At 41.7% G+C, this 27778-nt stretch overlaps 2 protein-coding genes across 5 annotated transcripts in view; one reads left to right on the top strand and one right to left on the bottom strand.

Moving 5' to 3' along the window:
- The window catches only part of Sacs (sacsin molecular chaperone), a 51804-nt gene extending 27929 nt beyond the window's left edge, over positions 1-23875 (top strand). For 2 of the 3 annotated variants that reach the window (XM_052191260.1, XM_052191261.1), the window contains one exon: positions 200-13003. In XM_052191260.1, coding sequence (XP_052047220.1) covers positions 200-11757 — 11558 coding nt within the window. In that variant the 3' untranslated portion in view covers positions 11758-13003. Of the gene's footprint in view, positions 1-199; positions 13004-23442 lie in introns of those variants that run through there. The other variant, XM_052191262.1, reaches the window with a different exon arrangement.
- Positions 22148-27778, bottom strand: part of Sgcg (sarcoglycan gamma) — a 67513-nt gene continuing 61882 nt past the window's right edge. For both annotated transcript variants that reach the window (XM_052191264.1, XM_052191263.1), the window contains exons 7-8: positions 25865-25988; positions 22148-22896 (exon numbers count right to left, since the gene is read on the bottom strand). In XM_052191264.1, coding sequence (XP_052047224.1) covers positions 22723-22896; positions 25865-25988 — 298 coding nt within the window. In that variant the 3' untranslated portion in view covers positions 22148-22722. The remainder of the gene's footprint in view (positions 22897-25864; positions 25989-27778) is intronic.

Raw genomic sequence — 27778 nt, 5'->3', positions numbered from 1 at the left:
CTTTGTGGAGAGAATGACTTCTCTTAGAGGTTATTATAAGTATGAGTTTCTGTATAGACTATCATTATCTTAAAATTATTTTAGTCTACTTATACTGGAGATTGCATTTTCTTTAAGCAGCTTTCTAGTGCATCTTAAATTTGAGACTAGAAGAGTTTAAAGTAGAATTGTGTATAACATTTCTGTGTGTGATCTACAGGAAGACCATGTACTCAGCTGCAGCTTCTAAATCCAGAGCGATTTGCACGTCTTATTAAAGAAGTAATGAATACATTTTGGCCCGGTCGGGAGTTGGTAGTTCAGTGGTATCCATTTAGTGAAGACAAACATCACCCATCCATTTCATGGCTTAAGATGGTTTGGAAGAATCTATATATACATTTCTCAGAGGATTTGACTTTATTTGATGAGATGCCACTTATCCCCAGAACTATACTGGATGAAGATCAGACGTGTGTGGAACTCATTAGACTCAGGATCCCATCAGTCATCATTTTAGATGATGAAACAGAAGCTCAGCTTCCAGAATTCTTAGCAGATATTGTACAAAAACTTGGAGGGATTGTCCTGAAAAGACTAGATACCTCTATTCAGCATCCGCTTGTTAAAAAATACATTCATTCCCCACTACCGAGTGCTATCTTGCAGATAATGGAGAAGATACCTCTACAGAAGTTGTGTAATCAAATAGCATCATTACTTCCAACCCACAAAGATGCTCTAAGGAGGTTTTTGGCCAGCTTAAGTGATGTCACTGAGAAAGAGAAAAGAATAATTCAAGAATTGGCAATATTCAAAAGAATTAATCACTCATCTGATCAAGGAATTTCCTCTTACACAAAATTAAAAGGATGTAAAGTTTTGGATCATACCGCCAAGCTTCCAACAGATCTACGGCTATCACTTTCAGTAATAGACAGTAGTGATGAAGCCACCATTCGTTTGGCAAACATGTTGAAAATTGAAAAATTAAAGACTACAAACTGTTTAAAATTTGTTTTAAAAGATATTGGAAATGCATTTTATACACAAGAAGAGGTAACACATCTTATGCTGTGGATCCTTGAGAATCTATCCTCTCTTAAAAATGAGAATTCAGATGTGCTTGATTGGTTAATACCACTAAAATTCATTCCTATGTCCCAAGAGCATGTGGTAGCAGCTGCTGATCTCTTCGATCCTGATATAGAAGTACTAAGGGATCTCTTTTATAATGAAGAAGAAGCCTGTTTTCCACCTGCAATTTTTACCTCACCAGATATCCTTCACTCCTTAAGACAGATCGGCTTAAAAAATGAAGCCAGCCTAAAAGAGAAAGATGTTGTACAAGTGGCAAAAAAAATTGAAGCTTTACAGGTCAGTTCCTGTCAGAATCAGGATGTTCTCTTGAAGAAAGCCAAAACACTCTTACTGGTCTTAAATAAAAACCATACACTCTTACAGTCTTCTGAAGGGAAGATGACATTGAAGAAAATAAAATGGGTTCCAGCCTGCAAGGAAAGACCTCCAAATTATCCAGGTTCCTTAGTCTGGAAAGGGGATCTCTGTAATCTATGTGCTCCCCCAGATATGTGTGATGCAATGCATGCAGTTCTAGTGGGCTCCTCACTTCCTCTTGTTGAAAGTGTTCATGTGAACTTGCAGAAGGCGCTCAGCATCTTCACAAAGCCTACTCTCAGTGCTGTCTTAAAACACTTTAAAACTGTTGTTGACTGGTATACTTCAAAAACCTTTAGTGATGAAGATTACTATCAGTTCCAACATATTTTGCTTGAAATTTATGGGTTCATGCATGATCATCTGAGTGAAGGGAAGGATTCTTTTAAAGCCTTGAAATTCCCATGGGTTTGGACTGGCAAAAACTTTTGTCCTCTTGCCCAGGCTGTGATAAAGCCAATCCATGATCTGGATCTTCAGCCTTATTTATATAATGTGCCTAAAACCATGGCAAAATTCCACCAGCTGTTCAAGGCTTGTGGCTCAATAGAAGAGTTGACATCAGATCATATTTCCATGGTCATTCAGAAAGTTTATCTCAAAAGTGACCAGGAGTTGAGTGAAGAAGAAAGTAAACAAAATCTTCATCTCATGTTGAATATTATGAGATGGCTATATAGCAATCAGATTCCAGCAAGCCCTAATACACCAGTTCCTATTTATCACAGCAAAAATCCTTCCAAACTTGTCATGAAGCCAATTCATGAATGCTGTTATTGTGACATCAAAGTTGATGACCTCAATGACTTGCTTGAAGATTCAGTAGAACCAATCATTTTGGTACATGAGGACATACCCATGAAAACTGCAGAATGGCTAAAAGTTCCGTGCCTTAGTACAAGACTGATCAATCCTGAAAACATGGGGTTTGAGCAGTCAGGGCAAAGAGAGCCTCTTACTGTAAGGATTAAAAATATTTTGGAAGAATACCCTTCCGTGTCAGATATTTTTAAAGAACTACTTCAAAATGCTGATGATGCAAATGCCACTGAGTGCAGCTTCATGATTGATATGAGAAGAAATATGGATATAAGGGAGAACCTTCTGGACCCAGGGATGGCAGCTTGTCATGGACCTGCTCTGTGGTCATTCAACAATTCTGAATTTTCAGATTCAGATTTCATAAACATAACCAGGTTAGGAGAATCTTTAAAAAGGGGAGAGGTTGACAAGGTTGGGAAATTTGGTCTTGGTTTTAATTCGGTGTATCACATTACTGACATTCCCATCATTATGAGCAGAGAATTTATGATAATGTTTGATCCAAACATAAATCATATCAGCAAACACATTAAAGATAGATCTAATCCTGGAATCAAAATTAATTGGAGTAAGCAGCAGAAAAGACTTAGGAAATTCCCCAATCAGTTCAAACCATTTATAGATGTATTTGGCTGTCAGTTACCTTTGGCTGTAGAAGCCCCTTACAGCTACAATGGAACTCTTTTTCGACTGTCCTTTAGAACACAGCAGGAAGCAAAAGTGAGTGAAGTTAGCAGTACTTGTTATAACACTGCAGATATTTACTCCCTAGTGGATGAATTTAGTCTTTGTGGGCACAGACTTATCATTTTTACTCAGAGTGTAAACTCAATGTATTTGAAATACTTGAAAATCGAAGAAACCAATCCTAGCTTAGCACAAGATACAATAATAATTAAGAAAAAAGTTTGTCCTTCCAAAGCATTGAATGCACCAGTTTTAAGTGTTTTAAAAGAAGCTGCTAAACTCATGAAGACTTGTAGCAGCAGCAACAAGAAGCTTCCCACTGATGTGCCAAAGTCGTCTTGCATTCTTCAGATCACAGTAGAAGAATTTCACCATGTGTTTAGGAGGATTGCTGATTTACAGTCACCACTGTTTAGAGGTCCAGATGATGACCCAGCTACTCTCTTTGAAATGGCTAAATCTGGCCAATCAAAAAAGCCATCTGATGAGTTGCCACAAAAGACAGTAGATTGTACCACATGGCTTATATGCACATGTATGGATACAGGGGAAGCTCTCAAGTTTTCCTTGAATGAAAGTGGAAGAAGATTAGGGCTGGTTCCTTGTGGGGCAGTAGGGGTTCTTTTGCATGAAACCCAGGAGCAGAAGTGGACCGTGAAACCACACATAGGAGAAGTGTTTTGCTATTTACCTCTACGAATAAAAACAGGGTTGCCAATTCACATCAATGGGTGCTTTGCTGTTACTTCAAATAGGAAAGAAATCTGGAAGACAGATACAAAAGGTCGATGGAATACCACATTCATGAGGCATGTCATTGTGAAAGCTTACTTACAGGCACTCAGCGTCTTACGGGACCTAGCCACTGCTGGTGAACTGACTGATTATACTTACTATGCTGTGTGGCCCGATCCTGATCTGGTCCATGATGACTTCTCTGTGATCTGTCAAGGATTTTATGAAGACATAGCTCATGGGAAGGGGAAGGAGTTGACCAGAGTCTTCTCTGATGGGTCTATGTGGGTTTCTATGAAGAATGTGAGATTTCTAGATGACTCCATACTTCAAAGAAAAGATGTTGGTTCAGCAGCCTTCAAAATATTTCTGAAGTACCTCAAGAAAACAGGATCCAAAAACCTCTGTGCTGTTGAGCTTCCTTCTTCAGTAAAAGTAGGATTTGAAGAGGCTGGCTGTAAACAGATACTGCTGGAAAATACATTTTCAGAGAAACAGTTCTTTTCAGAAGTCTTCTTTCCTAATATTCAGGAAATTGAAGCAGAACTTAGAGATCCTCTGATGAATTTTGTCCTAAATGAGAAACTTGATGAGTTCTCAGGAATTCTTCGTGTTACTCCTTGTGTTCCTTGCTCCCTGGATGGCCATCCTTTAGTTTTGCCTTCAAGACTGATCCATCCTGAAGGACGGGTTGCAAAGTTATTTGATACTAAGGATGGGAGATTCCCTTATGGCTCCACACAGGATTACCTCAATCCTATTATTTTGATTAAGCTCGTTCAGTTAGGCATGGCAAAAGATGATATTTTGTGGGATGACATGCTAGAGCGTGCAGAGTCCGTAGCTGAGATTAATAAAAGTGACCATGCTGCTGCCTGCTTAAGGAGTAGTATTCTACTAAGCCTTATTGATGAGAAGCTAAAAATTAGAGATCCTAGAGCAAAGGATTTTGCTGCAAAATATCAAACAATTCCCTTCCTCCCATTTCTAACAAAGCCAGCAGGTTTTTCCTTGGAATGGAAAGGGAACAGTTTTAAGCCTGAAACCATGTTTGCAGCAACTGATCTTTACACAGCTGAATATCAAGATATAGTCTGTCTTTTGCAACCAATTCTCAATGAAAATTCCCATTCCTTTAGAGGCTGTGGTTCAGTGTCATTGGCTGTTAAAGAGTTTTTAGGTTTACTAAAGAAGCCAACAGTTGATCTAGTAATAAACCAGTTGAAGCAAGTTGCAAAATCAGTTGATGATGGTATTACATTGTACCAGGAAAATATCACCAATGCTTGTTACAAGTACCTCCATGAAGCAATATTGCAGAATGAAATTGCCAAGACAACAGTTATTGAAAAGCTAAAACCATTTTGTTTCATTCTGGTTGAGAATGTATATGTTGAGTCCGAAAAGGTTTCTTTTCATTTGAATTTTGAAGCAGCACCATACCTTTATCAGTTACCTAACAAGTATAAAAATAATTTCCGTGAGCTTTTTGAAAGTGTGGGTGTGCGGCAATCGTTTACTGTTGAAGATTTTGCCCTAGTTTTGGAGTCTATTGATCAAGAAAGAGGTAAAAAACAAATAACAGAAGAGAATTTTCAGCTTTGCCGACGAATAATCAGTGAAGGAATCTGGAGTCTCATTAGAGAAAAGAGACAAGAATTCTGTGAGAAAAATTATGGCAAAATATTACTGCCAGATACTAATCTGCTCCTGCTCCCTGCTAAGTCATTATGCTACAATGACTGTCCCTGGATAAAAGTAAAGGATTCCACTGTTAAGTATTGCCATGCTGACATACCCCGGGAAGTAGCTGTAAAACTTGGTGCAATACCAAAGAGACATAAAGCCTTAGAAAGATACGCATCCAACATCTGTTTTACAGCTCTAGGTACAGAATTTGGGCAGAAAGAAAAACTGACCAGCAGAATTAAGAGCATTCTCAATGCTTATCCTTCAGAAAAGGAAATGCTGAAAGAGCTTCTTCAAAATGCTGACGATGCTAAGGCCACAGAGATCTGTTTTGTGTTTGATCCTAGACAGCATCCTGTTGACCGAATATTTGATGATAAGTGGGCCCCACTGCAAGGGCCAGCACTGTGTGTTTACAACAACCAGCCATTTACAGAGGATGATGTTAGAGGAATTCAGAATCTTGGGAAAGGCACCAAAGAAGGAAATCCTTGCAAAACAGGACAATATGGAATTGGATTCAATTCTGTGTATCACATTACAGACTGCCCTTCTTTTATTTCTGGCAATGACATCCTGTGTATTTTTGATCCCCATGCCAGATATGCACCAGGAGCCACATCAGTTAGCCCTGGGCGCATGTTTAGAGATTTGGATGCAGACTTTAGAACTCAGTTCTCAGATGTTCTAGATCTTTACTTGGGAAACCACTTTAAATTGGACAATTGTACAATGTTTAGATTTCCTCTGCGTAATGCAGAAATGGCGCAAGTTTCAGAAATTTCTTCAGTTCCATCATCAGACAGAATGGTCCAGAATCTTTTGGACAAATTACGGTCTGATGGGGCAGAACTTCTAATGTTTCTCAACCACATGGAAAAAATATCTATTTGTGAGATAGATAAGGCCACAGGAGGTCTGAATGTGCTTTATTCAGTAAAAGGCAAGATCACTGATGGAGACCGGTTGAAAAGGAAGCAGTTCCATGCCTCTGTAATTGACAGTGTTACTAAAAAGAGACAGCTCAAGGACATACCAGTTCAACAAATAACCTACACTATGGATACTGAGGATTCTGAAGGAAATCTGACCACATGGCTCATCTGTAATAGATCAGGATTTTCAAGTATGGATAAAGTATCTAAGAGTGTTATATCAGCTCACAAGAACCAAGATATCACCCTCTTCCCACGTGGTGGAGTAGCTGCCTGCATCACTCACAATTATAAAAAGCCCCACAGAGCCTTCTGCTTTCTGCCTCTCTCTTTGGAGACAGGACTGCCATTTCATGTGAACGGCCACTTTGCTCTAGATTCAGCCAGAAGAAACTTGTGGCGTGATGATAATGGGGTTGGTGTTCGCAGTGATTGGAATAATAGTTTAATGACAGCCTTAATAGCACCTGCATATGTTGAATTATTAATCCAGTTAAAAAAACGGTATTTCCCTGGTTCTGACCCAACATTATCAGTTTTACAGAACACACCCATTCATGTTGTAAAGGACACATTAAAGAAGTTTCTGTCCTTCTTTCCAGTTAACAGGCTGGATCTGCAGCCAGATTTATATTGTTTAGTAAAAGCACTTTACAGTTGCATTCATGAAGACATGAAACGTCTTTTGCCTGTTGTTCGGGCTCCAAATATTGATGGCTCTGATTTGCACTCTGCAGTCATAATTACTTGGATCAATATGTCTACTTCAAATAAAACTAGACCATTTTTTGATAACTTGCTACAGGATGAATTACAACATCTTAAAAATGCAGATTATAACATCACAACTCGAAAAACAGTCGCAGAGAATGTCTACAGACTGAAGCACCTGCTTTTAGAAATTGGTTTCAACTTGGTTTATAACTGTGATGAAACTGCTAACCTTTACCACTGCCTTGTAGATGCGGATATCCCTGTTAGCTATGTGACTCCTGCTGATGTTAGGTCCTTCTTAATGACTTTCTCTTCTCCTGATACTAATTGCCATATTGGGAAGCTGCCTTGTCGTCTTCAGCAAACTAACCTAAAACTTTTTCACAGTTTAAAACTTCTAGTTGATTACTGTTTTAAAGATGCTGAAGAAAGTGAGTTTGAAGTTGAGGGACTGCCCCTGCTCATTACACTGGACAGTGTCTTGCAGATTTTTGATGGTAAACGACCTAAGTTTCTAACAACATACCATGAATTAATTCCATCACGTAAAGACTTGTTTATGAATACCTTATACTTGAAATACAGTAGTGTTTTGTTGAACTGCAAAGTTGCAAAAGTGTTTGACATTTCCAGCTTTGCCGACTTACTCTCTTCTGTGTTGCCTCGTGAGTATAAGACCAAAAACTGTGCAAAGTGGAAAGACAATTTTGCCAGTGAATCTTGGCTTAAGAATGCATGGCATTTTATCAGTGAATCAGTAAGTGTGACGGATGATCAAGAAGAACCAAAGCCAGCATTTGATGTCATTATTGACATCCTTAAAGACTGGGCATTGCTTCCAGGAACAAAGTTCACTGTGTCATCCAGTCAGCTTGTGGTTCCTGAGGGAGATGTGCTGATTCCCCTGAGCCTCATGCACATTGCTGTGTTCCCGAATGCTCAGAGTGATAAGGTTTTTCATGCTCTGATGAAAGCTGGCTGTATTCAGCTGGCTTTGAACAAAATCTGCTCTAAAGACAGTGCATTGGTTCCTCTGTTGTCATGCCACACAGCAAACATAGATAGTCCTGCAAGCATCTTGAAGGCTGTACATTATATGGTTCAGACTTCAACATTTAGAACTGAAAAACTAGTGGAAAATGATTTTGAGGCACTTTTGATGTATTTTAACTGTAATTTGAGTCACTTGATGTCCCAAGATGACATAAAAATTTTAAAGTCCCTTCCCTGCTACAAATCCATCAGTGGCCGCTATATGAGCATTGCAAAATTTGGAACATGCTATGTGCTTACCAAAAGTATTCCTTCAGCTGAAGTGGAAAAATGGACACAATCATCATCATCTGCATTTCTTGAAGAAAAGGTACATTTGAAAGAACTGTATGAGGTACTTGGCTGTGTGCCAGTAGATGATCTAGAGGTTTATTTGAAACATCTTCTGCCAAAAATTGAAAATCTCTCTTATGATGCAAAATTAGAGCACTTGATCTATCTGAAAAATCGATTGGCAAGCATTGAGGAGTTGTCAGAGATTAAGGAGCAACTTTTTGAGAAACTGGAAAGCTTATTGATTATCCATGATGCCAACAATCGACTAAAGCAAGCGAAACATTTCTATGATAGAACTGTGAAAGTTTTTGAAGTTATGCTTCCTGAAAAATTATTTATTCCTAAAGAGTTCTTTAAAAAATTGGAACAAGTAATAAAACCTAAAAATCAAGTTGCATTTATGACATCCTGGGTAGAATTCTTGAGAAATGTTGGACTAAAGTATGTGCTTTCCCAGCAGCAATTATTACAGTTTGCCAAGGAAATCAGTGTGAGGGCAAATACAGAAAACTGGTCTAAAGAAACACTGCAAAATACAGTTGACATCCTCCTCCATCACATATTCCAAGAACGAATGGATTTGTTATCTGGAAACTTTCTGAAAGAACTGTCCTTAATACCATTCTTGTGTCCTGAACGGGCCCCTGCTGAGTACATTCGATTTCACCCTCAGTACCAGGAGGTAAATGGAACACTTCCTCTCATAAAGTTCAATGGAGCACAAGTGAATCCAAAGTTCAAGCAATGTGATGTACTCCAGCTACTATGGACATCTTGCCCTATTCTTCCAGAGAAAGCCACACCATTGAGCATCAAAGAACAAGAAGGCAGTGACCTTGCTCCACAGGAACAGCTTGAACAAGTTTTAAATATGCTTAATGTTAACCTGGACCCCCCTCTTGATAAGGTCATCAATAATTGCAGAAACATATGCAACATAACAACTTTGGATGAAGAAATGGTAAAAACTAGAGCAAAGGTCCTAAGGAGCATATATGAATTTCTCAGTGCAGAAAAACGAGAGTTTCGTTTTCAGCTTCGGGGTGTGGCCTTCGTAATGGTAGAAGATGGCTGGAAACTTCTGAAGCCTGAGGAAGTGGTGATAAACCTGGAATATGAGGCTGATTTTAAACCTTATCTGTACAAGCTGCCTTTAGAGCTTGGCACTTTTCATCAGCTGTTCAAACATTTAGGCACTGAAGATATCATTTCAACTAAGCAATATGTTGAAGTATTAAGCCGAATATTCAAAAACTCTGAAGGAAAGCAGTTAGATCCTAATGAAATGCGTACAGTTAAAAGAGTGGTTTCTGGTCTATTCAAGAGTCTACAAAATGATTCAGTCAAGGTGAGGAGTGATCTGGAGAATGCCCGGGACCTCGCACTCTACCTTCCAAGCCAGGATGGTAGGTTGGTGAAGTCAAGCATCTTGGTGTTCGACGATGCGCCACATTATAAAAGTAGAATCCAGGGTAATATTGGCGTGCAGATGCTGGTTGATCTTAGCCAGTGCTACTTAGGGAAAGACCACGGGTTTCACACTAAGCTGATAATGCTCTTCCCTCAAAAGCTCCGACCTCGTCTGCTGAGCAGTATACTTGAAGAGCAGCTCGATGAGGAGACCCCTAAAGTGTGCCAGTTTGGTGCATTGTGCTCTCTTCAGGGAAGACTGCAGCTTCTCTTGTCTTCAGAGCAGTTCATCACAGGACTCATTAGAATCATGAAGCATGAAAATGATAATGCTTTCCTGGCCAATGAAGAAAAAGCCATCAGGCTTTGCAAAGCTCTAAGAGAAGGGCTGAAAGTTTCCTGTTTTGAAAAGCTTCAGACGACATTAAGGGTTAAAGGTTTTAATCCCATTCCCCATAGCAGGAGTGAAACTTTCGCTTTTCTAAAGCGGTTTGGCAATGCAGTCATCTTGCTCTACATCCAGCATTCAGACAGTAAAGACATTAACTTTCTGCTAGCCTTAGCGATGACTCTTAAATCAGCAACTGACAATTTGATTTCTGACACGTCATACTTAATTGCTATGCTGGGATGCAATGACATTTATAGGATCAGTGAGAAACTTGACAGTTTAGGGGTGAAATATGACTCCTCTGAGCCATCAAAGCTAGAACTTCCCATGCCTGGCACACCAATACCTGCTGAGATCCATTATACACTACTTATGGATCCAATGAATGTTTTTTATCCTGGAGAATATGTTGGGTACCTTGTGGATGCTGAAGGTGGTGATATCTATGGGTCATACCAGCCAACATACACATATGCAATTATTGTGCAAGAAGTTGAAAGAGAAGATGCTGACAATACTAGTTTCTTAGGAAAAATCTATCAGATTGATATTGGCTACAGTGAATATAAGATAGTCAGCTCTCTTGATCTGTACAAGTTCTCAAGGCCTGATGAAAGCTCCCAAAACAGAGACAGTGCTCCCACCACACCAACAAGCCCCACAGAATTCCTGACTCCCGGTCTGAGAAGCATCCCTCCTCTTTTCTCTGGCAAGGAGAGCCACAAATCTCCCTCCTCCAAACACCACTCTCCCAGAAAGCTCAAGGTGAATGCTTTACCAGAAATCTTAAAAGAGGTGACATCAGTGGTAGAGCAAGCTTGGAAGCTTCCAGAATCAGAACGGAAGAAGATCATTAGACGCTTGTATTTGAAGTGGCACCCTGACAAAAATCCAGAAAATCATGATATTGCTAATGAAGTGTTCAAGCATCTGCAGAATGAAATCAACAGATTAGAAAAACAGGCTTTTCTGGATCAAAATGCAGACAGAACTTCAAGAAGGACATTTTCAACCTCTACATCCCGATTTCAGTCAGACAAGTACTCATTTCAAAGATTTTATACTTCGTGGAATCAAGAAGCCACAAGTCATAAATCTGAAAGGCAACAGCAAAGTAAAGAGAAATGCCCTCCCTCTGCTGGACAGACATACTCTCAAAGGTTCTTTGTTCCTCCTACCTTCAAGTCTGTGGGCAATCCAGTGGAAGCCCGGAGATGGTTAAGACAAGCCAGAGCAAACTTCTCAGCTGCCAGGAATGACCTTCACAAAAATGCCAATGAATGGGTGTGCTTCAAGTGTTACCTTTCCACCAAGCTAGCTTTGATCGCAGCCGACTATGCCGTCAGGGGGAAATCTGATAAAGATGTAAAGCCAACTGCACTTGCACAAAAGATAGAGGAGTACAGTCAGCAGCTGGAAGGGCTGACAAACGACGTGCACACATTGGAAGCTTATGGTGTAGACAGCTTGAAAACAAGATACCCTGACTTGCTTCCTTTTCCACAGATCCCCAATGACAGGTTCACATCTGAGGTTGCCATGAGGGTGATGGAATGTACTGCCTGTATCATCATAAAACTTGAAAATTTTATACAACAAAAGGTATGAACATAAAGAAAAAAGCAGAGCCAGCTCTTGAATGTGTTATAGCACAAACACAAATCGCTGCATTCATTCAGCTCCATCGCCAGTGTCTAGGAATTGTGAAGCACACAACAGAATGTTCTAGGAGCATTTTGAAGCTGTATGACTCTTAACAGAAACTGTAACAGAATTGAAAACCGATTTTGAGGATGGCAGTGAGCCACAGAGTTTCCAGGTGTGTTTAAACAAATTGGGTGGCACATTATTGAACTGCACTTTATGTAACCAAAGCTTAGCAGTTTGTTAGATAAGAGTCTGCACATGCCTCTGGTCAGGAGGGAGTTAATTTTATGTTTTTAGACATGTTTTTGAAGTAGTTAAAGAAACACTGGACAGACTGATTTGGACATATGAGAGGTTTGGGGGCCTTATTCCTAAGTGAACACTTTTAGATGCATTATTTTCTTATCAGCTGGATCTGATTATGAATTTGTTGCAGTTTTGAGTCTTTAGTTGGACATTTAAAGTGGTACAGTATTTAATCCTGACTATTACTTGACTAAGAGTGTGAAGATGGTCCTGGGAGTGCACTGGGTGCACTTTCCATCCTTATTTTAAGTTTTTATACCTTGTGTTTGTTGACTTCCTGACTCATGAAGATTACCTATGGAAGTCTCAGAGTGCTGGTTCATACTACCAGAATTTGCTTCTAAGACAGCTTCCCAACATGACACTTAGCAAAAGAACGTTAGAGTTTGTGTACATATTTTCCACAGATGTCATAATTTGTATAGTGTGGGTGAACAGGATGAAATCTTTTGTCTAAAGGTGCTGCAGCGAAAAAAACCCAACTTTCTTTCACTATGGCACTTAGTGGGTTCTAAACATTTTTACTTTATGCACATTAAAATTGCTCAAGTTGTTGAGGTGATATGCAGAAGTTTACAAAGGGAATTATCAGCTTGTACTGTCCTCATGAGTGATTAAGAACTGACATTTAATTTTCCTAATGTTCAAGGGGCCTAGCATACATATTTAACATATTCTTTTGCATAAAGTTAAAGAAAGGAAAGAATAGCTTACGTAAGTGCACTGGCTGTAAATGATGCTAAATATAGTTTATGCAATTAAGGGCTTACATACAGAACATGTTAGATTTTTTTTACTTCATTTGTAAAAAGGAATGTTAATTGCTTCTGGATGTGAATCATGAATATTTCTGCTGTTAATAGTAAGTGCCATGATTTTAATAAAAAATGTATATAGAAAATCATTTTGACTGGTTATTTTTAAAACTTTTAAGATTTTATTTTTATTTCATGTGTATGAGTGTTTTGCCTGTGTGCATCTGTGTACCACCTGCATGCAGTGCTCTCAGAAGCCAGAAGAGAACATCAGATCCTCTGGGGCTGGAATAACAAATGATTGTTAGCCACCATGCTTATGCTGGGAACTGGACCAGCTGCGCCATCGGTCTCGCCCTTGGGTTATTTCTTGAGAAATACAGTTTGTTAGAAATCAGACTTTGTTTTCTCCTGTTAAGATTTTTGGTGTGCATGTGTATGTGTTCATCATGAGTTTGGGGATAGCACTGTCCTGTATGTATTATGCTGGGATGTAGGTTTTTTCATGGTTAACTGATGTCAAGTACGTGATGTACACAGCCTTACGAGGTACTCACTGACTTGCTTAAGAGTTTGCTTCAACTCTGAAGAGAACAGAATTAGTTGATAGATATGTTGGGGTGGGTTTAAAAATAACTGCTATATCAGGTATCTCTTGACAGTTCCTGTGTCTCAGGACAGCACTGTGCTTGGTACTGGTTCACATCTTAACCCTAACAACTGGGAAACGTTTTTTGTCCTTCAGACTTCTGAAGTTAAGTGACTAAGGGCTAACCATTCCATTGTGGTGCTAGCCCATTCTACTTTACTTAAAAAGCGTGTGCTAATTTGGTGCTCAGATTCAGCACTTAGAACTTTCTCTGTCTGGCCTTGGTGATAGTTGTAGTTGAAAAGAAACCACAAATGACACAGGTCCGCAATTCCTTATAAAAAGCGTTGGCTCCAGGTATACTTCAGGTTTCCACTTCAGTGAACTAATTGAGAGCTTGTTGGGTTTATTTTGTTTGTTTTAGTTTTAAACTTATTTATTTTAAATTTATTTTACTGTTTTATGTGTATGTGTTTTACTTGCATGTATGTTTGTGTACATGTGTATATATGCAGTGCCCATGGAGGCCAGAAGAATCAGATCCCATGGAACTGGATTTACTGGTAGTTATGAGTCATCATGTGGGTGATAACCTGAACAGGGGACCTTTGGGAGAGAATCCAGGGCTCTTTACTGCTGAGCCATCTCTCTAGGCCTGTGAGATCATGTATGTTTTTAACGCAATATCTTCATGGAGTTTGACAACACCCTACAATCCTCTGCAGTAAGCTTGTGAATATCCTTGTTAGTTTGACTACAAAATTTTCATAAATAGCTTTGCAGAATTGATGTCAGATCTCATCGCTAATTTGACAACAGAAGCAATAGCAGCAGATATCTTTGAAAAGGTTTTATTTTTTTTTTCCAGGTATTTTTAGAGTTTGAAATTGAGAGTAAAGAATTTCTGCCCTGAATAAATTTGTATGCTTTACTCTCTTAAGCCTTTAAAAACATACTTGCTTTTTTAAAAAAAAAAAATGGCAATGGAAGCGAGATGCCTGAAGCAAGTGTTCCCGTAGCTCTGGAACTAGCTACAATACTAGCTAAGAAGGACGAGGACTAATGCCTTCTTCACTGGGGATGAGACACGGCACCCGGCAAGGATGGGTGTCCTGGTTGAATCAGGCAAGCGTGTGCAGAGTGCAAGTAGTGTGGAGGACAAGGATGTTGAGACTGAGAATTACTCCAGTGAAATGTTTACAACAGTGGTTAAGAACCCTGGATGTTCTTCCAAAGGTCCCCAGTTCAGCTGCTCACAATTGTCTTAGGGAATAGATGACATTTGTTCCATCAATGCTGCTGGTAAGCTGTGCTCTATAAATGTCTTTTACAAACCCCATGGTACATATGTAGTCCAAACAGAAATTGACAGTCATGGTAGGTGTGCTGGCTGGTTTTGTGTGTCAACTTGACACAGACTGGAGCTATCACAGAGAAAGAAGCCTCCCTTGAGGAAATGCCTCCATGAGATCCAGCTGTAAAGCATTTTCTCAATTAGTGATCAAGGGTGGGAGGGCCCATTGTGGGTGGTGCCATCCCTGGGTTGGTAAGTCTTGGGTTCTATATGAGAGCAAGCTGAGCAAGCCAGGGGAAGCAAGCCAGTAAGTAGCACCCCTCCATGGCCTCTGCATCAGCTCCTGCCTCCAAGTTCCTGCCCTGTGTGAGTTACAGTCCTGACTTCCTTTGGTGAACAGCAATTTGGAAGTGTAAGCTGAATAAACCCTTTCCTCCCAAACTTGCTTCTTGGTTGTGATGTTTTGAGCAGGAATAGAAACCCTGACTACGACTGTAGGTTTTAGTTACCATGTATCAGTCAGAACCAGTAACATGTATGTGAGAAACTTCCCTGCCTGGCATTGCCTGGTAACTGCAAAAGTATAGATTCTACTGGCCCACCTACTGAGTAGAGGCTGATGCACATTTTGCAGATGGAATTTCTCAACACTTTGTTTCCTAAACTTGTTGCCCATTTGTCTTAATAGATATGACTTAAGGTGTTTAAACTTCATTTATTTAAAAAAAACTGTATTAAGGTTCTCCAAGAGACAGAACTGATAAAATGAACTAATATATATCTACACATTAGCTAGAGATCTATCAGAGTGGCTTATAAGCTGTGGTTTAAGTAGTCTAATGATGGCTGCCTAATGATAGAAAGGCCAGTGACCCGATATCTGTTCAGTCCATGAGACTGTGTGTCTTAGCAGTCCAAACCTGATGCTAGAGTCTCAGAGAAGGCCTAGAGAGCTGCCAGTTTGTAGTGCACATTGGATCACCAGAGGAGTAGGTTCACATAGCAAGAGTGGCTCAAGACAGAAGCAGTCGAGTGAGAGTGAGGGTAACCAGATGAAAAGCACCAGCTTCCCTCTGTGTCCTTTTATGTGGGCTGCCACCAGATTTAGGGTGGGTCCTCCTCAGTAATCCAACCAATAAAAGTCCCCTACGGGTGTGCCCAGCTATTTGGGCATTAGCTACTTCCAAATGAAATTGAGTTGACAACCAAGATTAGCCATCACACAGACCCCCTGTGCGTACTGAAGGTGTCCCCTGTGTTAAGTTTGGAGACATGGTGAGGGCATTCCAGCCTGGCTGTCTCAGTCAGACTGAAGCCTGGTATGATGTACCTAACAGCCTAATAATGAAACGAATCTGTTTATGTTCTAAAGCCAAAGCAGTTAACTTTTATTGAAAGATCATAATCGTAACTAGAGAATAGTGGTGGACTAGGGTTCAGGAAATGCCATTTCCTTCCTGCTCTCAGTACAAAGCCATAGCCTCTGAGAAAGAAGCTCTACTCTGCTAACAATGTGCTTTTCAAACACAGAGTTCACGCTACTTAAAATGCTGGCTTTTACTGGATGCGGAAGTTCATTTGGGTACCACGCTATGAATGTAGATAGTGAAATTTGAAACATCTAGGGAGTGGCTGAAGCCAGTCTAGGCCCACTGCTATTTTATATCAGAAGGGACACGGCCACACAAAACAGATACTACTGAAAACCATAAGGAGTTCTGCACTCACTTGCTGTTCCCCAGGACAGATGGGTGAATTGAAGGAGGGCTCTGCCAGCATACCTCTGCCCTAAGAAAGGCAAAGCTCTGCCCATAGGAGCTTGGCAGCCTTCAGGAAACGGTGTCTGTCTTAATCAGTGACTTCTGTATTAGTCTTCACTCATGAATAGACACTGTGACGACAGCAGCTCTAATAAAGGAAAGCAGTTAACCAAGGCTGGCTTTCAGTTTCTGAGATTTATTCCGTTACCACCATGGCAGGAAGTATGGCAGCACATAGCATGGTGCTGAGGAAGCAGCAGAGACTTCTACATCCAGACCCAGAGGTATCAGAAAGGAGAGCACCATTGGGCCTGGCTTGAGCTTTTGAAACCCAAAGCCCAACCCCAGTGACATTTCCTTCAACAAGGCCACACCCCCAATCCCTCTCAAGTATTACCACTTCCCAATGACCAAGAAGTAAAATATGTTAGCCTATGGGGGCCATTTTCATTCAAACCTCCAGTGTCCTTCATTCAGGCTGCTGTGGGAGGTGGAGCCTCCATTTTGCTGTATTCCCTGGGCTGTAAAACCAGTGTCTGTGCAGCCATCTTCTCTGGCTCAGCCATCCACAGCTCATGTGATTTGTCTTCTAGACTCAGGCTTTACCAAGTCCATCTGCCAGCACAAGGAACAGCCTGGCCCTTATGTATTACAGCTTCTATGGCCTTGATTTAAAGATGAATTAACTAAACCAGCATAACTGAAGTAAAATCTATAGAATGTTTCCTCAGTGTCAACACACAGAGAAACTGTGATCCAAAGTGGTACAAGGTTCTTCCAGGACATTATGCCTCAGTGATGCTAGTCCTTTCTTGATCACAGTTTATTCTTAAGCCTCTGATGACTGGTATTGATTTTCCCAGCAGAGCAAACTTTTCACTTTAGCAGTTCTTAATTCAAAATCATATAGCCAGACCCAATCAAGTTTTTGAGCGACTCTCAAAAGTCCTTCTGAAACGTCACAGTTCAGGCCTCCATCATCTGGGAGCTCTCAGGTTTATCTTCTAAGTTCCTACAATAACTCACTAAGCTTTGAACACTCAATGTTTTTTCTAACCTAAAGTGATACAAATATATATCTTATATATATTTGTATATATATATATATATATATATATATATATATATATATATATATATATATATATATATATATTCTGTTATACAAATATCCCACTCTGTGTACCAATTTCTGTCTCACAGTTTCTAAGCTGTGATGAAACACCATGGCCAAAAGCAACCCATGGAGGAAAGAGTTTATTTTAGCTTACATGTCCCCATCACAATCTATCATGAAGGAAAGTCAGGGCAGGAACTCAAGGCAGGAGCATGGAGGTAAGAACTGAAGCAGAAGCCATGGAGGAGTGCTGCTTACTGGCTTGCTTTCCATGGCTTGCTCAGATTTCTTATGCAACCAAGACTGCCTGAAAAGGGGGATGACAACACCCACAGTGGGCCTGTCCGTCCCACATCAACCACTAATTTTAAAAATGCTCTACGTGCCAATGTTTTTTCTTTTACTTTTGAGATAACAGTTACATCCTTTTCCTGCTTCTCTTTCCTTCCTGTAAACCCTCACATATACCCCTCCTTGTCGTTTCTCAGAGTCATGTTTCCTTCTAGTCTCACACCAAACTCCTGGCTCTTTCTGCCCCCAGCCAATTATGGAAGGATTTTCTCAACTGTGATTCTTTGACACAACAATGCTATCTGTGTGAAGTTGAGAATACAATCCTAGGACCGAGTATTTGTCTTTATAAGTCTTGGCAGGTATGCTCTAGGTATACTCTTGAATGTGAGAAAATTTTAAATGGCATGTTTCTAACATGTATCTATCTTTATATTAAGGTCCATTTATTGGTTCTACCAAAGGATAAATTACTTACCACTCTGACAAGGTGTTGTATGCACAGCATCTTCCAAGATGAGTTTGTAAAGCCAAGGAACACAGAAAAGAAACTTAAACATTTTATCCATACCTTCTATTCTTTTTTCTCTTAGTGTGTGTGTGTGTGTGTGTGTGTGTGTGTGTACATGCACAAGTACATGTGCATCTGCCTGTAGAGATTTATAAAAAAAAAAATCCCAAGCAATCTTCCTTGATTCTTTTCCCACTGTATTCTTTGAGGTGGGTTTCCATCAGATCGCAAGCTCCGTAGTAGGACTGGCCTCACCAGGGAGCTTGCTCTGGGTACCACCTCTGCCTTCCAAGGCTGATATTACATGTGGATGGCTACATCCACCTGCCATTTCATGGGTCTTGGGATTGGACTCCAGTCCTCTGAGCCACCTCCTCAGATCCTGTCTTCCACCCCCATCCTTTCTCTTTGACCTCACTTTACCATTGGAGCCTTTATGGGCTTGTATGAGAACAAAACTTACTTAAGTGATGCTGTGTTAGGTCATGTGGACATGACATTGATAAGGCAGCAGCATGGGACAATAGAGTAAACAATAACAAAATGGTTGACTGACCTTGACAAGAGACATAGCACAGATATCAGAGATTTAAAAAAAATTAAGATTTAACCAAAATGAGAATGCCCATCCCTGTGTCCAGGAATGCTGTGCACACAGGTGTTTGTTCCCAACTTCACAGGAAGCAATGGATTTTTTTTTTTTTTTTGCTGTTTTCTGTGTGCAAGCACTTAAAGGGGGGAAGTGGAAGGGGGGAAGGAAGGAGTTTACCTTCCTTCTTTCTCCTGACTCTGAGATGAGAAAGCACATTTGACTTGTGTTGGTGTTACAGATCTTAGGGGTGTGGAGGCAGATGCAGAAGTGCAGGAGCCATGGAGTTGTCCTCCCCAAGAGGCAAGCATCAGGGTTTTCAGGGTGAAGTCCATGACTCCTGGGGCACGGTGTGCCTGCCAGTTCCTGAGAGACTAACTCACTCCATGCAGTAAAGTGGTCAGGCTGCTTTGTGTGCTCTGGGTGTTCTCTCAGTAGTTAAGGAAGCAGGACACTTGACAGGACACTTGGTCTTAGACATTAATCATATGCACCCTTTATAGCATACAAACTTCATTGTTTCCTTGCAACTGTATTGATCCTGGCTATTGACATTATATTGTTTCTGATAAAAATTGTTAGCCTCTACAGAGACATAGGAATGTGCTGTGTTTTAATTTTTATCAACTTATATAACAACAGGCACTGCATGCATTCACACAGTGCGTGTGTTCACACAGTGCGTGCATTCACACAGTGCGTGCGTTCACACAGTGCATGTGCTCACACACTGTATGCTTTCACACACTGCATGCATTTACACACTGCCATGGACCAACCCAGTATGGGGGTATGGGGGTCCCTGGGACGAGGGTTCTCGAAGGCTAGTTGGGTAAGGATTCAGTGGTGACAAACAGAAACAATACGCTATACAAAGTCTGATTGCTTTCACTAGTATTGTCACAGCCTCAGTCTTGCTGTGGTCCCGCCTTCCAGAGCCTGGCTTCATTCCTCACAGCTATATCAGGTGATCTTGTTCTAGTTCAGTAAGCGCACTTACACAGGACAGTTGATCTATCTCCATCTTAATCTGTCTGGGATTCTTTTAAAACTGTTCACGCAGCAACTTCTGCCAAGTTTATGATGGCATTTTAAAAAGACCTTTAAACTTTGTAAGTGGTATGTACTTGGATGTGCCTGTGTGGCGGGATGAGCATGCGTGCTGGGAACCAAACCTGACCCCTGCAAGAAGAGTCATGTACATTAACCGTGGAACCACTGCTCAGGATGCTTGATGGGCATTTTCATTGTGAGCGAATGGCCTCTACAGAGACGTAGGAATGTGCTGTGTTTTAATTTTTATCAACTTATATAACAACAGGCACTGCATGCATTCACACAGTGCATGCGTTCACACAGTGCATGCGCTCACACACTGTATGCTTTCACACACTGCGTGCATTTACACACTGCCATGGACCAACCCAGTATGGGGGTATGGGGGTCCCTGGGACGAGGGTTCTCGAAGGCTAGTTGGGTAAGGATTCAGTGGTGACAAAGAGAAACAAACACAGAGGCAGTCTGAATCTGAGTGTATTTTGCAGCTCTCAATCAAGAGTTTTTATACATAAAAAAGACAATTATTACAACTCTGAGAAGACATGTTCAGTGAAGCAGTCGCGAATAGGTCAGATATCATCATAGTCACTGGCACAGTAAAGCACAAGATCACCCAAGGCTGGCGGCAGACTTCCAAGAGCAGGCTAATACATTTTATGGTCAGTTATTATTTAACGTCTAGTACCTGCTCTTTTTGTGAATCTTCAAAATGTAAATTGAAACTATTTTAATTCTTTTAAAGTTTTCCAAAACAATACCAAAGCTCAACTTCTGATGACACATGTGTAGCCATATGAAATTTTATTGTTGGGAAAGTTTTTACCTACCAACCCTGTCTTGTAAATGATTTATAAAGTGAAGCGCTGGTTTCCCGGGAGATAAGGTCATGGCTCGTGCCCCCATCTCAAGGGAGGCCTCGTGCCCATTATTCTTGCTCAAGCTCTTGGCCTAGGCCATCAGGATCATCTCGTAAGTAAGAAAAGGAATAAAAGAAGATAAAACAGATAGGTTGCCATGAGAACTATGGCTCAATATTTTTTCTCCAGCCAAGAGTTACACAACCAGTTCCAGAGGCCTCCTTCTTTTGGAATTTTTACCTCAGTCTGTAGAACTTGTCACACAGATTCTACTGGGGTTGGTGTGGCAACACACTGCATGCCTTCACACACTGCATGCCTTCACACACTGCATGCATTTACACAGTGCATAGATTTACACATATTGCATGCATTTATACACTGCATGCATTCACACACTGCATGCATTCACATTCTGCATGTATTCATACAGTGCATGCATTCACACACTGCGTGTATTCACACACTGCATGCATTCACATACTGCATGTATTCATACACTGCATGCATTCACACACTGCATGCATTCACACTGCATGCATTCACGCACTGCATACATTCACACTGCATGCATTCACACACTGCATGCATTCACACACTGCATGCATTCACACACTGCATGCATTCACACTCTGCATGTATTCACACTCTACATGTATTCACACTCTGCATGTATTCATACAGTGTATGCATTCACACACTACGTGTATTCACACACTGGATGCATTCACACACTACGTGTATTCACACACTGCATGCATTCACACACTGCACGCATTTACGCACTGCATGCATTCACACACTGCATACATTCACTCACTGCATGCATAACTGCTTCTATGTAGCTGCACCCAGCCTCTCCTGTTTGTAGATGCTACATGGCTGCTCCCAAGCAACTTCACCCCTTCTTCCCTGTTTGTGGAAGGCAGCACGAGGGCTGGCAGGCAGAGGCTCACCATTTCATTTGATTCAGGGAGACAAAGGGCCTGGGGCACCAGCTAAATATGTCAAATTAGCATCATATATCTATGCATTCAGCTGTTGTAGTGGGTGTTTCGGCCAGAGTGAGTGAGCTCTCCGAGGGGGAAATGACTGTACCAATTTAGGGTCACATTTTGAGTTAATCTTAGAAGTTACTTGGGACCTTGGACCTCATGACTGGCTAACCTAACTCTTTGTCGCCAATAATTTGAGGAAAATTAATACCTACCAAGAAGAGTTGTAAGCACCAAAGAAAATAAGACACTTTTAAACCTTGGTCTGGAAAAGTGCCATTTTTATTGCTCATATGTACGTATATAAAAGGCGTGACTGAATTTGTGTCATTTCTTTCCTTAACTACATAGTGAAAATCACATCAACCTCAAATTCCCTGCAGACCTCAGAGATCTCTTGGTGAAATCTGACACATTGCACTCAGCTGAAGGGAGCACTTGAGGGTTCATCTAAAGGAAGAGGTGTGCACAGCTGGGGCATTTTAGAATCTGCCAGCCAGCTGTACATCTGGGAGGAGGCAGACGCCGGCCACTGAGTACTCTAAATTGTTTCTGGATGGCAGTTCACCGTGAGAGATCTGGAGGGGGGCTAGAAAGATGAATACAGTAAATGCATTCCTGACATCTCTTTGTGTTGTTCTGTAGCGTTGGCCCAACATTTCCATGGGCACGTCCCCCCTGCATGCTTCTCAGTGTTTTAGCCGTGAGTCCTCCAGCTCCAATCCAGCTGCTAGACATGAAGGCTGAGGCCACAGCTGTTGTCTCACCAAGACATCATAGGTGTGCTGCTGAAGGGGCAGTGGTCAGAGACAGATGTGGCTGTGTTCCTCGCAGGTAGTGGCCTCAGCAGCCATAGACAGGTACAGCTTCCCGTCAGGACATGCACAGATCTCATAGAATCCTCCGGAGCTGCCAGGGGGACCCTGTGTCCCCTGCTTCAACTTGGCCAAACCCACAGTGTCAGCATCAAGCAGCAGCTGTTTGAGAGAAGGTGAGAGCTGAGAAAAGAGGAACGAACTGCACCAAGGGAAATTCATATTCCCAGCATATTCCCAGAAAGGAGTTTCCGCCCATCGAAAATGAGTTGGGTTCCGAGTTGGGAGCCTGTCTGTGATCACATCCTATCAGAACGGCTTCTTTTAACCCAGATTTCTATACTTGTGCAGGTCGGGCTGAGCATCTTTCTCCAGTGTAGAGAGAGGCCATATTTTCCTTTACCCCTGAGAAAACTGGCCCATTGTTTTACAATTAGTTCAATTAGTTCAAACTAGATTGCTTTTCAGGTCTGTATTGCTTCATTTCTTTTATATATATAAAAAAATGCCTTTTGAAGTTATTTGGCAAAACTGACAGAATTGTTATGCTAATTCACACTTGCGATCCATGCCAAATTTATGTTAAATTGTCTCCTTCCCTTTAGGATAACATACAATCCACAGAAATGGGTTCATCTTTATTTTTACCTGTGGATCTCAGACTTTCTCCTGATTTAATTTGTGATTTGTTTTTTGTTTTGTTTTTAGGAGAGACAATTGAATTCACCTGACTAGCTGTCAACTGTTTCTCTAAACTCTTAATATTATTTGAAACTCTTCGGTCTTAAGTGTTGAATGGACTAAGCCCTGAAGATTAAAGCAGCCACCATGGGAACCACCAGGTCTGGTTAAACAGGAAAGTTAGGAAAGAGCCATTGATGGGCTCTTCCTTAGCAGGATTGTTCCGCTAAGGATTGGAGAACAGTAGCCTTGAGCAGATTGCCCCGTCCTCCCGAGACACACTGGTTAAATGGAAATGGATACTTTGTAGGTTGACATAATGTCTTCACTGTCCACCAGTTTAGAGCTCTCTTTAATTCCTTTAGCTCTCAACCAGAAACCCCCATCTCCTAAGGAGCTGTCAGCATTGCCACAGGACAGACAGCTTACTCTGTGTGGCCTTGGGCAGGGCAGAGGCGATCCAGTGGGCACCGTGCAGTGCCAGGGGATCTCTGAGTGCTTGCCTTTCCCTGGTAGGCTGTTAACCTACCCCCCCACCCCCACCCCACCCCATCCCCCACCCCATCCCCCACCCCACCTCTCCTGCTCTGTGGCTCTTGTTAGTTGCGTCCACTTCTTTCCTTTCCTCCACTGACAGCCCACTGTGTTTTGCTGCTCACCGTGTTAGGCAGGAGTCCAGACCTCTGTCCTCCCTTTGTGCAGCTCCTAGTCATGGGGAATGGCAACTGGGATTATAGGTCCCATTGTGGGCTACATGCAAAAATGCTGCATGATTTCACAGATGGAAAAATGGCCATTTAAAAACTGAGGCTTTGTGTAGTGTGTGATAACACTGGGTCTCGATTGTAAAATTACAAAACTCTTGACCTCCATCTTTGACCTTGCCACCGGTGGATCTCATAAACTCCTTAGGTTTCAGTCTGTAGGTGATGTTCATGTCTTCCCTGTAAGCTGTCATTGGCTGCATCTGTCCACGTACCGGGAGTGACTTCTCATGACCTTTAGGATAGCACAGTACATCCTGCCTATATTTTCCTATTATGTTAAATGAACATCAATTCAAAATGTTACATTCCTGTCTCAAGACCACAGTTAAGCAAACACTTCCCCCATTTGTTTAATGAAGAGACAGCCACAGAGAGCCAGCAAACCTTCCAGAATTCACATGTGTATTTACAGCACAGGACTGATAAAGCACAGGGGCCCAGGCTTCCGGATGTGCAGCTTCCCTGGGCCCTGCTCTCCCTGTACTGGGCTTTGCAAGTAGTCTCTGCTAACTAACTATCCCTGGTGTGAGCCTGGAGCATAGCTGAGGAAGGAGGGGGTAACCATGTGCCTCCACTGCCCTTGTGACGTAGGACAACATTACACACCCACACACAGGTCCAGTGGAAACTTAAGGGTTCTTTGGAGAGTCAGTTGTGTTGGATGGTGTTTTGCTGGGGCAAACATGAATCAACAGCACTAACATAGTCTAGCAAAGACAACCAGGCCTCAGCCTTGGCTCAAGTCAGCAGGAGGGACCAGGGGGAACACCAGGAGAAGTTCTCAGCTCTGCCTTTCTCAGGGAAGCAAAGATCATCAAAGACTTGAGACCCACAAGTGTTGCACAGCTCTGTTGGTATTGGGCTAAAATGGAGGTTATATTGTTTAATCATTAAATATGATTTGAAAAAATTAAAGTTACACACAGGGAGCAGGAGCATAAGTGTATCTAGCTACATTCAGACTCCAAAATGACATTGTGATGGAACAGCTTAAAAAGACTGTGTGAACCACTGCCTTATTTAAACATAGAAACAAGGTCCTGATCTGTGCCACGTGCAATTGCATTGCACAAATGCAATCAACTAACACTCCAACCTGTGCATTTATTGTAGGCAGCCTATGATGTCTGGTTTCCCACTGACTGAAGCCAAGCTCTCGACTCCTATTAATAAAGAAAGTTCTACAAGTCATGGCATAGGGTATATCTGTTATACTATCTTTCTGGATTCAAATCCCAGATATAAACCTTACTGTAGTTGACCTTTGAAAAAGCTCATTTTTCCTGGTTCATTTTGTTTTGCACCAAATTCTGTGCAAGCAAACACAGTGCTCTTGGCAACAACAGAGGACAGCTGTCATCTACAAACAACCCCTGTGATGCCCGGTGCTGGGAAACACCACTGGGAGTCACTAGGAAATGGAAAAATTGATGTTGTCTGTGGTGCTTTTTTCACGAGTGACAATGAGGAGTGTCTTGGTAATGCAGATGCCAGTGTAGGCGAGTGAGCCCACTAGGGAATGAGTATAACCTTGTGCGGCCTTCTCCCCCACCACACTGTCTGTGCTATGTCTTTCATATGGCTCACTACAAACCAGTGGAAGGTTAGCGCAGTGACGTCCTGGTGGGGTTGCACTCAGACGCCTCATCACAGTGTGATAGGAGCTCCATCACAGAACTCACCACTCCATCACTGCTCTGCAAGATGATGTCCATCTGAGAAAGCGCCTCCAGCTTCCCAGCCTGAGCTTTCATGTGAACCCCCCGTGGGGCATCCATGCTCAGACTCCGAGTTGGGGATTCTAACCTAAAATGAGAAAAAAAATTAAGACGCCTTTACATTTGGAACTTGAAACCAGAGATGGTGTGGGGGAAGGTACTTTGCAAAAAAATGAACAAAATTGGGACTAGACAAATGGTTCAATGGTTAAGAGCACAGGCTGCTCTTCCAGAGGACCCAGGTTCAATTTTCAGCAACCACATGGTGGCTCACAGTTCTCTGTGTCTATACTTCTAGGGGATCCAGAACTGCATGTCTGTGGTTCAGAGACAAACATACAGGTAGAACACTCATACACATAAAATAAAAATAAATCTAAAAAAAAAAATCAACAAAACAGGCAGGTGTGTCAGCATTTTTAGGCTGAAGCAGGAGGATCATGGGTTTGAGGCTAGTCTGGGCTACATAGGAAGACCCTAATTTAAAAATATAAGCTAACTAAACATGTTGGTAAAATTAAATAAATATTTCCAAGGACACAAAAAAGGAAAAAAATATAAAAGCAACATTGAAGCAAAATGAAAGCCTCGATGGAAAGGCCCTTCTAAATTCCATATTTGTGAAGAGATGTGTGACTTAAACTTGGTTAGAAAGTAATTTTTTTCATGCATATGAAAACACCCAGCACAATCACTAGAAGTAGAATCATGGGAAGAAATATGGGTGAGAGAACAAGGAAAGACCGGCTCACCCAACAAAGGTGAGAGAGAGAGAGAGAGAGAGAGAGAGAGAGAGAGAGAGAGAGAGAGAGAAAGAACCAGCACAAAATAAAACACATGGTGACAGATGGAGTGCCAGCATCGAGTGTCAGCCATTACAGCAAGAACCCATTAATTCATGACTATTCCTGTGATGGCTGGTCTCAACTGACAACCTGAGATCCACAGTCATCTGGGAGGTAGGACTCTGAGCATGCCTGTGGGATTATCTTGATTAGATTAATTGAGGAGTCGAGACCTACTCATTAGTCACAACCGTTCCCTGGTATGGTGGTTTGGTATATGCTTGGCCCAGGAAGTGACATTATTAGGAGGTGTGGCCTTGTTGCAATGGGTGAGGCTTTGTTGGAATGGGTGTGGCCTTGAAGGAAGTGTGTCACTGTGGGGGTGGACCTTGAGGCTCCTTTGCACGGGCTCCACCCAATGCAGAAGAGATCCTTTCCTAGCTGCCTGCAGAAGAGTCTTCTGGCTGCCTTCAGATCAAGATTTAGAACTCTCAGCTCCTCTACTACCAGGTCTGCCTGCACCACTGTCATACTTCCTGCCATGCTGTCAATGGACTGAACCTCTGAAACTGTAAACCAGTCCCAGTTAAATGTCTTGGGTATTCCAAGCTTCTGGGCTAATATCTGCTTATCAGTGAGTGCATACCATGTGTGTTCTTTTGTGATTGGGTCATCTCACTCAGGATGACATTCTCCAGTTTCACCCACTTGCCTAAGAATCTCATGAATTCATTGTTTTTAATTGCTAAGTAGTATTCCATAGTGAAAATAGACCACATTTTCTGTATCCATTCCTCCATTGAGGGATATCTGGGTTCTTTCCAGCTTCTGGCTATTATAAATAAGGCTGCTATGAACATAGTGGAGCATGTGTCCTTATTGCATGCTGGGGAATCCTCTGGGTATATGCCCAGGAAGGAGAGGTCCCTGGTCCTGGAAAGGCTCAATGCAGCAGTGTAGGGGAATACTAGGACAGGGAAGCAGGAAGGGGTTGATTGGGGAACAGGGGGAGGGAAGAGGGCTTATGGGACTTTTGGGGAGGAGGGATCCAGGAAAGGGGATCTCATTTGAAATGTAAATAAAGAATATATCT

Source organism: Apodemus sylvaticus, chromosome 8 (assembly GCF_947179515.1).
Source record: "Apodemus sylvaticus chromosome 8, mApoSyl1.1, whole genome shotgun sequence".
Taxonomy (NCBI): Eukaryota; Metazoa; Chordata; class Mammalia; order Rodentia; family Muridae; genus Apodemus; species Apodemus sylvaticus.
This window is presented reverse-complemented; position numbering and strand designations above follow the sequence as displayed.